Consider the following 13,147-nt stretch of genomic DNA (forward strand, 5'->3'; position numbering starts at 1 on the left):
GCCAAGAGAAAGTTCTTCTCTGAGGGCACCTCCTTTATAACACCAATCAAAGGTATTATTTTCTGCTAAAAAAAAACAAAAAAAACAAAAAAAATCACTGTGAGGTGCCATTACATTATGGTGGGAGGAAATATGTAAAATAAGATGCAAAAGAATTCCACTAAGCAATTCCAATTACTTCTCTTTCTTGGCTCATTTGTAATCAGCTATAAAAGTTATGGTCTAAAAGCAAAAAAATTACATAATTAACAAAAGTAACACTTCACTATAACTCAGTAACATTTCATTTTTAATTAATTAGTTTTTATTTTATTTTTGAGACAGGATCATACTGCGTAATAATATAGTTCTAAAATTCACCATAGGGACCATTCTGACCTAAAATTTGCATTTGCATCCCAAGTCCTGAGATTATAACTATGAATATATAAGCATATCTAGCTTCACAATTTTTCTAAGTCTCGAATTCTAAAAATCAAGCCATGTCCCTTTAACCAAACTAAATACGATGTCAACTACTTTAAGGCTAATTCTCTATAGCGAGAAAGAGCGCTTTCATCCAAACAGACAAGAAGTCACCGGAGCTTTAACCGATAGAGTTGCCTAACATGGGAGGCAGAATTAAAAAGAACAACCCACTCCACATTCTGAATGAAGTCTACGTGCAGAAATGGCATTTATAAGAAAATTTACTTTCTAGAAAACATTTTTCCAAATATAATAAGCAAATTTAACTTTAATTTTAAATAATTTTCATATACTTCATATTTTCTTATTTTAAAACAGTTTTCTAGCCTGATGATCCCATAGGCAGACCTTTCTGTGACATGAGCAGAATCCCTGTTTGATTATTGTAGGATGTAGGAGGAAACTGAAGCAATCGTCACCTCTAGAGATGTTACTAGTATAGGTTTGCTCTTGTTGGGCTTAGCATATATTCATCTTATAAAATAATGGGATGCATATGCTATCTATACACGTGCATATAATATACTCTAGTCATATTGAGAGTGTGATTTCAGTTCCCAGAAAAAGCAGAGTGGCGGCTAGTTTACTAACATTGGCCTGTCAGTCAATGCACAGTTGGACCTAGAAACAACTTCTCTTAAATACACACCTCCAGGGTTTCTAACAAATGCCTCAAATAAGCAAAGATCTTTGAAAAGAGTACGGCACGGGCTGGAGAGGAGCCAGGTTCAACTCCCAGCACCCATAAAATAAATCTTTAAAGTTTTTAATAATGCAACAAAAATAATCAAAAATAAGACAACCCAAATCCATCATCTCACTGTAAAAACCAACAAGTTCTATAAATAGGAGAACCAAGTTCACAGGGAAAACTGTCCCATCCTCCAGTACAATTAGGATGAGAAGACAACAGCGGAGTCCACAGATTTCGGGGGACTCTGCTTCCAACAGCAGGGAAGGGGAATCATATGTTCATTTGTTACCTGGAATGCAGAGTTCTTAGCTTGAACTTTTAGGCTTAATGCCCTAACCTCCAAGCTTACATTTCAACCTCCTTTGGTCACTTCAATAAAAGGATCTATGGCTATCTAAATGTAAGTTCAAAGCCAAACCTCCCTCCTGACTTCAGTATCCAGTTAGTGCTTGCTCCACTCCCCAGTCACCTGAGGACACCAACGGTAATTCTACAGAATGTCTCTCTCTTCCGCTCTACCACACTACAAAGTTTAAAACCGCATATGCCTCATACTTGAATAAACTCAGAACTCCCTCAAATTCATCTCTCCTTTTTTGTAATCTATTTCTACTCTGCTGCCAGATAAAAATTACAAAATAATGTTTTGATGTTATTCCCTAACTATTCCTAAAATCTAAAATATGTGGCAAACAACCTAATCCCAGTCTAATATTTAGGCTACCGCCCCTATCGCCATCTTACATATGCCTATTTGGATGGGCTCTGTCAAGTCAATGCTTCACTTCATATGTTCTTAGAAACTATAAAACTCATACTGGCTATCGGGCAGAGTTATGACTAACCTGGTAACTGAATTTGTGTGTGTGTGTGTGTTGTGATCTATAACCCATTGTGAATAACATTCTTATAATCACTTCACCATTTAACAAAGTGCCTAGCATATAATTAGAAATCAGCAAATGTTTATTGAATCCTTTTTTGTTACAATGAATAACTGTTGATGGACACAAGTTTTGTATATTTTTAGTATTCAAAAAGGATTTCCTGATTCCATTCAAAGACAAAAGTTAGGCTGGCATGGGTGGGGCACAAAGCCTGTTTCCTATTTGTAGATGACAATGTCCCAGAGACTCTCAGATGAGAAAAAAGGCACAGAACAAGAAAATAATTTTCCGGTCCTAAAGGGAAAAAGGTACATCTAGTGACTGCCATTTTGGTCAGCCAAAAGCAACACTGTAGCCTCATGTCTTTACCCAGGGAACTTTTACAAAGACACAGCAAGCCAATTTTGTCAGACATCCTAAGTGGCCCAGTCTATCTTTATGGCTCAGGGAATCACGGGCATAACACTTTACAAAACCTTTAGGACAGTGGTTACAATCACACCCCAAGGAGGATGAGGGGGCTGCTGGAAGTGTCAAGACAAAAGGCAAGCATAAGTCTCCTCTCCAGAGAAGGATCCCCTCAAATCCAACTATTAGCACCAGTCATCAGTGCTCAGCGCACAGGCAGTCCTCTTAGCGCCTTTCTGTGTGTGTGCAGCTCACAACTCCCTAGTCTACTCTTGACCTCTTGACCGGCAAGGCCATCTGCGCACTCTGCTCTTACCACCAGTATTTAGCTCGGTCTGGTGGAGTAGGCCTGATAGACTAGTTATTTAGAATCTGAGTCTGGAAGATTGCTGATTCAAGGCCAGCCTGGACAATTTAGTGAGACCCTGTCTCAAAAGTAAAAAGGTAATAGCTGGGGGTACAGCTCAGTGACAGGGCATTTGCCTACTATGCATTAGGCCCTAGGTTCAGTCTCCAGTAGTGCAAACAACAAAACCCTGTCCTCTTTGACCAACTTCACAATTTCATAGGAGACTTTAAAAAATAGCAAAGGAAGAAAATGATCCCTATTCAATAACCCAAGCAACAATAAAAAACACACATGTTTACGTTAAAAAAAAATGATTCAAGATCCTGGTGTGTGGTGCACACCTTTGATCTCAATATTTGGGCGGCTGAGGCAGGTGGATCTCTCGTGAATTTGAAGCCAGACTGGTTTACAAAGGGTTTCAGGACAGCTAGTGTTACATAGAGTGTATAGGTCTCAAAAAAGGAAAGAAAAGAAAAGAAAGAAAACAACGAGCATACAAACAAAATTAAAATCTTTCAATGAGCAGGTGCTGTGATCTAGACAGAGTGCTAAGCAAAGGAGCCAGTGGACCAAGACAGAGGCCATTTCTGGAGTTCACAACTTAGTGAGACAAATTCTAACCAAATATTAAGATGAACACTTAATTAATTGTGTTTGGTAGCCAAAAAACTGTGGTAACCAACTGTACCTGTAACCGGGAGAAGGTTTAAAATTACATTGACCATAGGAGACACCTAGATTAAGTGGAAAGAGACCCTGAGGCAGAAAAGAAAAAGGTTTCTGTGGAGGTCCAGAGACCATAAGGAATGAAGACTGATGGTCTAAAAAGGGAGGGGGAAGAGGAAGAAAGGGTCAGGGGAAGGGAGGAAGGGATGATACAGAAGAGGGGAGCAGAGCATAGAGGAGAGAAGAGAGGGAGGAGGGGAAGGAAACAGGAGAGAAAAGAAAGTGAAGAGAGAATGTGGCTTAGCTAAGTCAGAGAGGCGACGGATGTCAGCCACTGTTAGTTAAGGATTCTATAGTCTATCCTAATATTACTGGCACTATTAAACTGAAAGTGAAACAATCTAGCAATAAAGTACATTTAACTTTGGTTCCAACTGTGCATAATGGGCTGGAATATGGCAAAATGGGATATAAAGCCAGTTAGAGGCTCCTAGAGTATCCCCGACATAGAGGATGAAGACTTCTTACAGATAGAAGTCAGGCCTGATGATTGAGAGATGACAGGCATGACCGTTCACAATGCCCACCGCATTGAAACGAACTCTTAAGTTGAAAGAGCTTGTATAACTAATCTCAACTCATCTCAATTCCCATTCCCCTCTGCAGAAAAAATCCACACCAGTCTCCTCACTAATCCTCTAAATCTATCTTCATTCCTGAAAGTTGTTTTGTTTCTAAACCTCGAGTTAGCCTAACGTGGCCTTGACCTCACAATTCTTCTGTGTCAGCCTTCTACAGGTTTGTGCCACCACACCCACGTTTTGTGGTGCTGAGGATTAAATCCAGAGCTTCAGGAACACTAGGCAAGCACTGTGCTAGCCTGAGCTGTATCTCCAGGCTTTAAAATAATGTGTTATTTGCAGAAGGGGAGTGTGTCATGGCACACATATGGAGGCCAAAGAACAACCCCTTGGGGTTAGCTCTCCCTTTTACTTTTATGTGGGTTCTGGAAATTGAATTCAGGTCACCAGGTTTGTGTAGCAGGAGTTTTTACCAATGAGTTAGCATACTGCACTTCCCCCCACTGAATCGGAAGGAACTTCAGCACTCAAATATTATCAGTTTTCAAAGTTCAACAAAATTCCATTGCTGTAACTAAATCTTCCCCTAGTTTCATTTTTTTAAAGATTTATTTTTATTTTATTGGTGTTTTGCCTGTGTGTAAGTTTGTGTGAGGGTACTGAATCCCTTGGAACTGGAGTTGCAGACAGTTGTGAGCTGCCACGTGCTGGGAATTGAACCCAGATCCTATGGAAGAGCAGTCAGTACTCTTAACCACTGAGCCATTCTCTCCAGCCCTATCTTCCCCTATTTCTACAGACTTCACACTGAACTGTCTCTTATCACCATATCACACAGCACATAACCACGTGCTTCCCTTTGTTTTATTCTATTTAAATGTTTCCCCAAATTAGCCAGGAAACTCTCAAGGACAGGGACAAGCCTTTGCTCTCCCAGTGGCCCCTTCCCTAGAGCCAGGTACACAGCACAACCACAAATGTGCCCATCAAATTCTGAAGGCTCGTAGTAAAAAAGCTAAATATACCTAGACCTGGCATCTCTCCAGAGCACCTAACTGGCAAAAGTGGGGTGAAAGTAGATGATGTCACTGTTGTCTTCCAGGGTACTTTTGTTTGGCTTGTGAAAATGTAGGCATGAGGAAACAAGTAACAACTTTAGTTGGCTCTGTAGCCCGATTTATCAAAAGGCATGCTCTCAGGCATTATGTCTTAGTCACTGGTAGCTAGGAAGTGACAAACACACCAGCAGATAACAAATGCAGAAAGACAATCTAATTTAAATAATTTCATGCAAACTAAGATTCAGAAAACACCAGGCAAATCCATGGCAACTAGTAGGCAATAGTGATTCTTTTTTGTCTAATTTGCTTAAGTATAACTGGCAAGTAAAACTTATATTTTTATAAGTAATCATTTGATACAAATTTTAAAATGTTTCCGTAGTTTATATACTATCTTTTTTGTGGCTCTAATATTAACACATCCTATTCTCTTAGCAGATTTCAAGTATATTATTCACTATACTCACCAAGTTGCAACCTCTAGAAACCTACTCAATAGCTCAGATCATTTAATCAGCACCCATTCAACTGTTTCCTTTTTGCTTTGTTTATGTTTGTGTTTTTAAGCAGGGTCTGATTGATCACCTAAACTCCTCACACTTCTGCTTCCACTTACAGGCCTGACTTCAACCCTCTCTGTCCTGGTGCGGCACTGCTCCTCTATACCTGGCTGATCACTCGGCATTTTTCTTTACTGGTTCATGGTACAGAAAATAGCGTGAGTTTTCTTTCCCCAATCCTGAGCTTGATCCCAGAGCAACAACTATGTTGGGCAAATATTCTACCATTGAGCTGTAACCCCCAGCCCTTTGCTTTGTAAGGCTAAATAATTCCATTGTATATGTAAATGTTTTTTCTATTTTCTGTGACTCTCAGTCACTTCAATTTTTTTTTTTGGTTTTTTGTTTGGTTTCTGACAAATAATAACCAATTCTGAATAACTGGAGTGCTTTTATTGAAATATATTTATTTTAATCTTTTACCAGATGCTACAAGTTTTGGTGTGGAATGACTGAAAATGTTATTTCATTTTCAAAGTGAAGAGACGTCATACTAGATAATAGAATTAATAAGAGTAGCACAAATAGCAACTCTATAACAAGAAAAAAGTTATTTCTATTATGCTTTCCTTGGGAAGTGCAGTAATTCTGTAAAATAGAAACTTAACATTTATTAACAACGCTATTAAATCACTCTAGATCCATTTAAAATACATAAAGACTCAATATACAGCCGGGCAGTAGTGGCGCATGCCTTTAATCCTAGCACTCGGGAGGCAGAGGCAGGACCATCTCTGTGAGTCCGAGGCCAGCCTGGTCTAGATATTCCAGGACCACCAGCACTACATAGAAAGGCCTGTTTCAAAAAGAGATAGAGACAGAGAGACAGACAGACACAGAGAGAGAGACAGAGAAAGCACTCTTGATTCCCAATCTAGACTTAAGAAAACTCTAAAAGATTCTGGAAATACTTGTAGGTATGAGCCTTAGGCAATGGTGAGAAATTGAAGACTCAGGTCACTGAGCCACTCCCTTGCATGTGAAAGAGCGGAAGTCTGTGATTCATCTGTGAGTTTTATCTGCTGTACAGTTATCCTGTTACTCATCACAGGACAGAAATGAGTTAGGGATACAGCTGAGTGGTTCAGAATTTGCCCTAAGCTTGACTTCTATGAGGAGAAGGGGAGGGGGAGATGAGGAGGAGGGGAGGGGAGAGGAAAGGCAGCGAGTGCATGGGCCTATCCTCTCCACCATTCCTTCTAGAAACAAGGGGATGATGAGAGTCAACCGGGGACCTTACATGTGAAGCACAAACGCTACCACTGCACTACAGCAAAGCTGCCCTTCTGCATCTACTCAGCGGGGAAAGAGAGCCGGGCACGGCTACACCACCCATAATTCCAACACTCCAGAGGCTGGGCAAGAAGACTGAGTGCCACACGCAGGCTGGGGCAGCACATGTGGGTAGGATATGAAGTGGAGGCAGGAGGATCACGAGATGTGAATGTGGGTATATCTCAAGACTAACAAAAAAAAAAAAAGCTGGGAGAAAAGAAACAGAATAGTATTGTTTATCTGTAGATTATCTTTTAACCTACTTGTTATCAAATTAATCCATTTCTGCATATACGTTAGCCAGAGTTAAAGGAGCTTTTCTCCTATATTTATTTAAGTTCTGTGAAATAAATCTAGCACTTAGACAAGGACAAGGACAAAAAGACTAAGATGATAAAGTGATCAACAGTGGGTAAGTAAAAGCCAAGAAAAAAGTTTGTTTTTTAAAGTTTTCTTAAGGTTAACAAAACCAAAAATAGCTGATCCATAAGTCAATGTTAGCAACTGATTATTATTGTCTTCTAGTTTGAAATGGTGACCATCTTCAAAAAGACTACGGAAACAGATTTCACATGCACTATCTGATTCTCACAAAAATATTCTCAAAGTGAAGCATCTATTTTTTGATAGCTGGAAAAGAAAAAAAAAACCTGTAAGTCCAGCTAAATGACTTTTTACAGACATTCAGCCACGAGAGGCAGAGTAAAAACATAGCCCCTGTTTTTCTCAGCTTCATGGACTGTGTCGATAAAGACGTCAGAAACCTAGGAGGCAGTGCTAGCCTTGGCACCAAGCCCTTCAGACGACCTGACTCTGCTTTTACTCGTCCAGTCTTGCTTTCTTCCTTTCAGCCCTTCCTTCTGTCCATATCTAAGGTTTAGAGTAAAGGTGTCGTCAAACACTGAAATGGCTTGTTTGTACTCTCTTCGCCCCGCCTCTCTCTTCCTCACAAGCCTGAGCTTTATTTCGACAGATCAAACAGCAGAAATGGGCACTGGATCCAGTACAGAGCAGAGCAGCTGCATCCTGCTTGCTCTACCTTCAGCGACTTCTAATCTCACCTGACCCGACACTCTCTTCCCATTCACCTAGCACTCCACACATCTAGGCAAAGTTTCTTACATGAAATGGGAATGAGGTGTTCTGACTCGGTCTGTCATACGGTTGGTCCAGCTACCTAGACTGAACCCTCATTCTCCCTTGTAACCCAGTGAGAACCTCTCCCAAAGTCACACATGACTGATAACCTTTTCACAAAACAAAGGGATGCTCTTCAGCAAAGGGAATAAATAAAGGCCCGTAAGACATCTACCCAGAAACTCACTGTGAACACATCCACAGAATGGCTATCTGTTGACCAAGCTGTCAGGTCAGAACTCCCACAGGGAAAATGTTTCAAAAGGGCAGGGTGGATGTCCTGACAGACCAACTCTTTAAAGACTGGGACTAGGGGTATGGTTCAGTAAATACTGTGCTTGTCCAATGTGAGTGATCCTCTCATTTCATGGATTAGTGAAGCAAGATCACAAGAAACCTTGCACTCACTAAGAGCCCTCTGAGGTAAAGTCCATCACGGTGGTTACAAAAACTCGAAATGAGTACCAAATATACCCTTAGTTGAATTCGAACAGTTGTCACAGCTAGCGCTCTTATATACCCCTTTAAAAAGTGCCTATCAAGATGGGCCGGGCGGTGGTGGCGCACGCCTTTAATCCCAGCACTCAGGAGGCAGAGGCAGGCGGATCTCTGTGAGTTCGAGGCCAGCCTGGTCTACAAGAGCTAGTGCCAGGACAGGCTCCAAAGCTACAGAGAAACCCTGTCTCGAAAAAACTAAAAAAAAAAAAAAAAAAGATGGGTGAAAGGGCAGAGGTTGATTAGGCTCAGTGCTAGAACATCTGCTAAGCATTACACACATCTATAAACAGAGACAGGCAAAATATCAGAAATTGTAGTCATAGAACTCTATAAACTACCATTCATAGAGACCCGAGAGAATCAAAGCATAAATATAAGATGTGGTTAGAGATGACCTGAGGGGGGGGAAAGGCAAACAAAACAAAAACTAACAAACAAAAACTATCCTTCCTCCTAGAGAACTGAAGCAAAAATGTGTGACAGAACCGGAGATTTTATCTAAATCTGTATGGAATTTCACAGTGTTAAATTTAAAAACAATTCATACACCAACAACTGACCTAATCTAATCACCAATAACAAATCAAGCTCACTCTATCCTCCTTCCAATAAACACCAAAGGTGGAAAATGACAATACCTATATCTTTTCTCAGGTCACATTAAAAAAAACAAAAAAAACCTCGTGGGTATTATGGCTGGAATCTGTCTGGTAGTAGCTTTATGTTAAGGTCCAACACATTGGTCAACTGTATTTACCATTCTGTGTGCCTGCCCCTGTAGCATAAATTCTAATTGTTCTTAATAATAAGAATCCAGAGTCGGATATTAAGGGGGTAAAAGCTGAAGGATCAGAGAAGCAGAGCAGCCAACAACTAGAGAGTTCTCACCTCTACCAATGCTCAGACCAAAGGGGTGACCCTGTCTCTAGGAATCCTCAGACTGCTGCTGTCTCTAAAAATCCTCAGACTGCATCTGAGCTCCTGTCTCCTCCCATATTATATTCCTCTCTCTGCCCAGACATATCACTCCTGTCTCCACCTCCCTAGTATTGGAATCACCTTTTTGTGAGTTCTGTTTCTATTTTAGGCAGATTCAATTTTGTGTAGCCCAGGGTGGCCTTGAACTCACAGAGATTCCTCTACCTCTGTCTCTGGAGTACAGGGATTAAAGGTGTGTGCCACCACTGTCTGGCTTCTATGGCTAACTAGTGGTTTAGCTTTGCACTCTGATCTTCTACAAGCCCCATGGAGAGCCAGTCTGCAACAAGTAAGCCAAGGATGAACAGTTTTGTTCAAATTCCATGAGATGCACCTGCCACACTGCTCTTTCTTGGGGAGAGCAGTCCTTCCCATGTGCCTTACAAAATGACCCAGTTGCTTAGCATTTATATATTGAAACCTTTTTCTAAGCATAAAAAAAAAAACCAAAAATCACACACATACACAAATACATAAGTAAATAAGTTTTTTAAAATCTACATAATAATTTGAAGAAACAATCTGCACAATTTGTTCCTGATTTTATTATTCATATGCCCAAGAAGTCTCTGGAGTCTTTTTCAAGTGTTTGACACTGTAAGGCTGTGGCTCTGGCCACAGGGAGAGAATTCACAGGAGCCGAGATGTAGATTACTCAGTATTCTTACACAGCAGGGACACATAAAATCATCAGACAAAAGCAAGTGGCTCTGAGCTGGCCTTATGTGACATTTCCAGCTAATAAAATGCCAAGAGGAATTTACGCTGGCCAGATCACTCTGAGCCAGGGGTGATGGCTCACACCTGTAATTCCAGTACTAGGAAGCTGAGGCAGAGAACTACTTCAATCTTGAGGGCAACCTGGGCTACAAAGTGAGACCCTGCATCAAAATCAAACAAAAAACAAAGTAAAACACCACTGACTAATTTAATGTGGAGAAATAACAGTATCTAAGATCAATGGACCATTCATCAAAAGCTGCAGTTCACTTTACACACCAGTTGTGGTACCGCTGTCACACAACAACAAAGGCCAGCAGGTCCTTCCAGCTGCACACACTCACCTGCAAGCAGACGGACAGAGCTGAAGCTCTTCTCCAGTTTACCCAGGAGGACAGTGAGAAAGCAGTCTGACGACAGAGAGGCAACATCCTGGGAACTCTGGTCATAAACTACCACCTTCTGGTTGTAATCAATGTCAACCTAAAATGCAAATGGGAAGCTTGTTAAGAAGGAAGGTGTGAGCCTTCAGTCCCAGCACTTGGAAGGTGAAAGGAAGAATTAGGAGTCAAGGTCACGCTCACCTAACACAAATTCAAAGCCAGTTTGGACTTCTTGTGACTGTCTCAAAGAGGGATTAGGGCGTAGGGGATGGTTTGAGAAAAATAATCTAACAAGCCACTGGCTTTGTAAAAGCTCACATTTTACTGATTTTGAAACAATTAATGACTTGTTTTCCATTAATAACTTGAATAAAAATCAGATTCAATTAATTTACTGGATATAATTAGCACAGAAGCGGTTAAGTGCTTGTAAAAATTATTTTTTCCAAAGGCAAAATTGATGCCACTTTTATGATGCGCTGAAAATTTGGTAAAAGGGTAAAGTTGACAAATGATATAATTTGCAAAATAAAAATAACAATCCTTCACCTAAAGAAACATGTTAAACCAGGCAGTGGTGGCGCATGCCTTTAATCCCAGCATTCGGGAGGCAGAGGTAGGTGAATCTCTGTGAGTCTGAGGCCACCCTGGTCTACAGAGTGAGTTCCAAAGCTCCAAAGCTACTGAGAAACCCTGTCTCTCTGTCTCTCTCTTTTTAACCCTGTCTCTTTAAAAAAAAAAAAAAAAGAAGGAAAGAAGGAAGGAAGAAAGAAAAGGAGGGAGGGAGGGAAGGAAGGAAGGAGGTTGGTTTGTTAAAATAGCTACTATAGGAGTCTGGCGATCCGAGTTCAATCACTGGGATCTACCAGTCTAGCCTAAACTGCTGAATTCCAAGCTAGGAGGAAATTTCATCTCAAAAGGAGGTAGATTACATTTCCCAGGATAATACCCAAGGTTTTCTTCTGACCTCCATGATGTGTGCGCACATCACTCACACACACACACACACACACACACGCACGCACGCACGCACGCACACGGTTCCTAGGTAACAAGAAAAAAAGCCTATGTGATAGAAGATGCTGTTCATTAAAAGATGCACTTATCAGGAGTTCAAGGCCATCCTTAGCCATATAGCAACTTTGAGAACAACCTGAGCCATATAAAACTTCGTTTAGAAAAACAAAAGGGGAGGGGAAGGAACAGCCCATGTATGCACAATACTTTATTATTCCAAGAATAATAATTTCCCAAACATAATGCCTCAACCAGTTTTACCACATATGAATGTTAATTCCACTTCTAATTATTAGTTCTTACTTTCAGAGCACATGAAAAGAATGACTTTCAGTGGATTTAGAGAAAGACAAAATGTTGTTTAAATTGATTTCATCGAGACATTAATATACAAATAAATACAGTATATGTCCAAATTACAATAAATTAACTATCATGTAAAATATTATTTTGTCTTCCCCTGACATTTTTGAGACAGGATTTTACTATGTAGCCCAACCTTGCCTTGAACTTGTGGCAATCCTCCCCATTAACCTCCCATGTCAGGATTACATATAGGCATAAGTCACAATGCCTGACTTAGTTTAAAATATTCTTAATGTGACAGTGCGATTGTTAATTTATTTTTAAGTATTGCAAGATTGCTAACATCTAAAAAGAAACCAAAATTTCCTCAAATTACTTTTTGTACTAAAAATGAAGCTTCAATTGAAATTATTTCCTCAATATGTCCATTTAATTTAAAAAGTCATAAAAGAATTTACCTTCTGTTTTGCAGAATGCTGGATAAGTTCTGTAATTAATACTTTGTCCTGTTGCAACCTTCGCTTCATCAGCTTGGAGCAGTTGATATTAATGGCTTCCAAAATGTGGGATGTATTGTACTCCACAAATGGCCGGCTATCAATTAGCAGCACTTTTTCCGTTCCACTTTCCAGCAGAGCCACCAAGCTCTCAGTAACAATTTGAGTTCCAATCATCTCATGGGCCATGACAACAATAAGTCCTCTTTTCCCACCTCGTTCTTTAATTTGCCCCAATGATGTAATGGTGGTGTGCTCAAAGGCTCAGCCACTCCATTGTTAAGAATGTATGAGGTCAGGCTAGTGGTGACTGGCAACACAGAGTTAAACCCATTTCAGCAAGAGCCCTCCAGCTGAATGTCTCTCTTTCCTGTCGATGCACTCTTGCACAGGACTCCTTCCACAAAGCAGCCCCTCACATTTGATTCATAAAGAGATGACGGGAATAACCATCCACAACAAAAGATGCTTTAGGGCAGCCAGGGCATTACATCATCCTTTACCTTTGCTCCCTCACTCCGCAGCTTCACACTGGACTGACAACCTATATGAAGAGAGAAAGAAAGACAGAACACAAAACACGGGGTCAGAAAAATAAGAATGAGTATCAGATTAGAGAGTTGTGACTCATAATATTTACTTCATTAATCTAATTCCCTACT

General features: G+C 40.4%; 1 protein-coding gene across 1 annotated transcript in view; it reads right to left on the reverse strand.

The window, feature by feature from the left end:
* LOC142842422 (dual specificity protein phosphatase 16) overlaps nucleotides 1–12,809 on the reverse strand; it is a 42,355-nt gene extending 29,546 nt beyond the window's left edge. Inside the window, exons 1-2 of the mRNA XM_075959151.1 lie at nucleotides 12,447–12,809; nucleotides 10,627–10,765 (exon numbers count right to left, since the gene is read on the reverse strand). Coding sequence (XP_075815266.1) covers nucleotides 10,627–10,765; nucleotides 12,447–12,674 — 367 coding nt within the window. The 5' untranslated portion in view covers nucleotides 12,675–12,809. The remainder of the gene's footprint in view (nucleotides 1–10,626; nucleotides 10,766–12,446) is intronic.
* Nucleotides 12,810–13,147: the final 338 nt, after the last annotated feature.

This window comes from Microtus pennsylvanicus, unplaced genomic scaffold (assembly GCF_037038515.1).
Source record: "Microtus pennsylvanicus isolate mMicPen1 unplaced genomic scaffold, mMicPen1.hap1 Scaffold_77, whole genome shotgun sequence".
NCBI lineage: Eukaryota > Metazoa > Chordata > Mammalia > Rodentia > Cricetidae > Microtus > Microtus pennsylvanicus.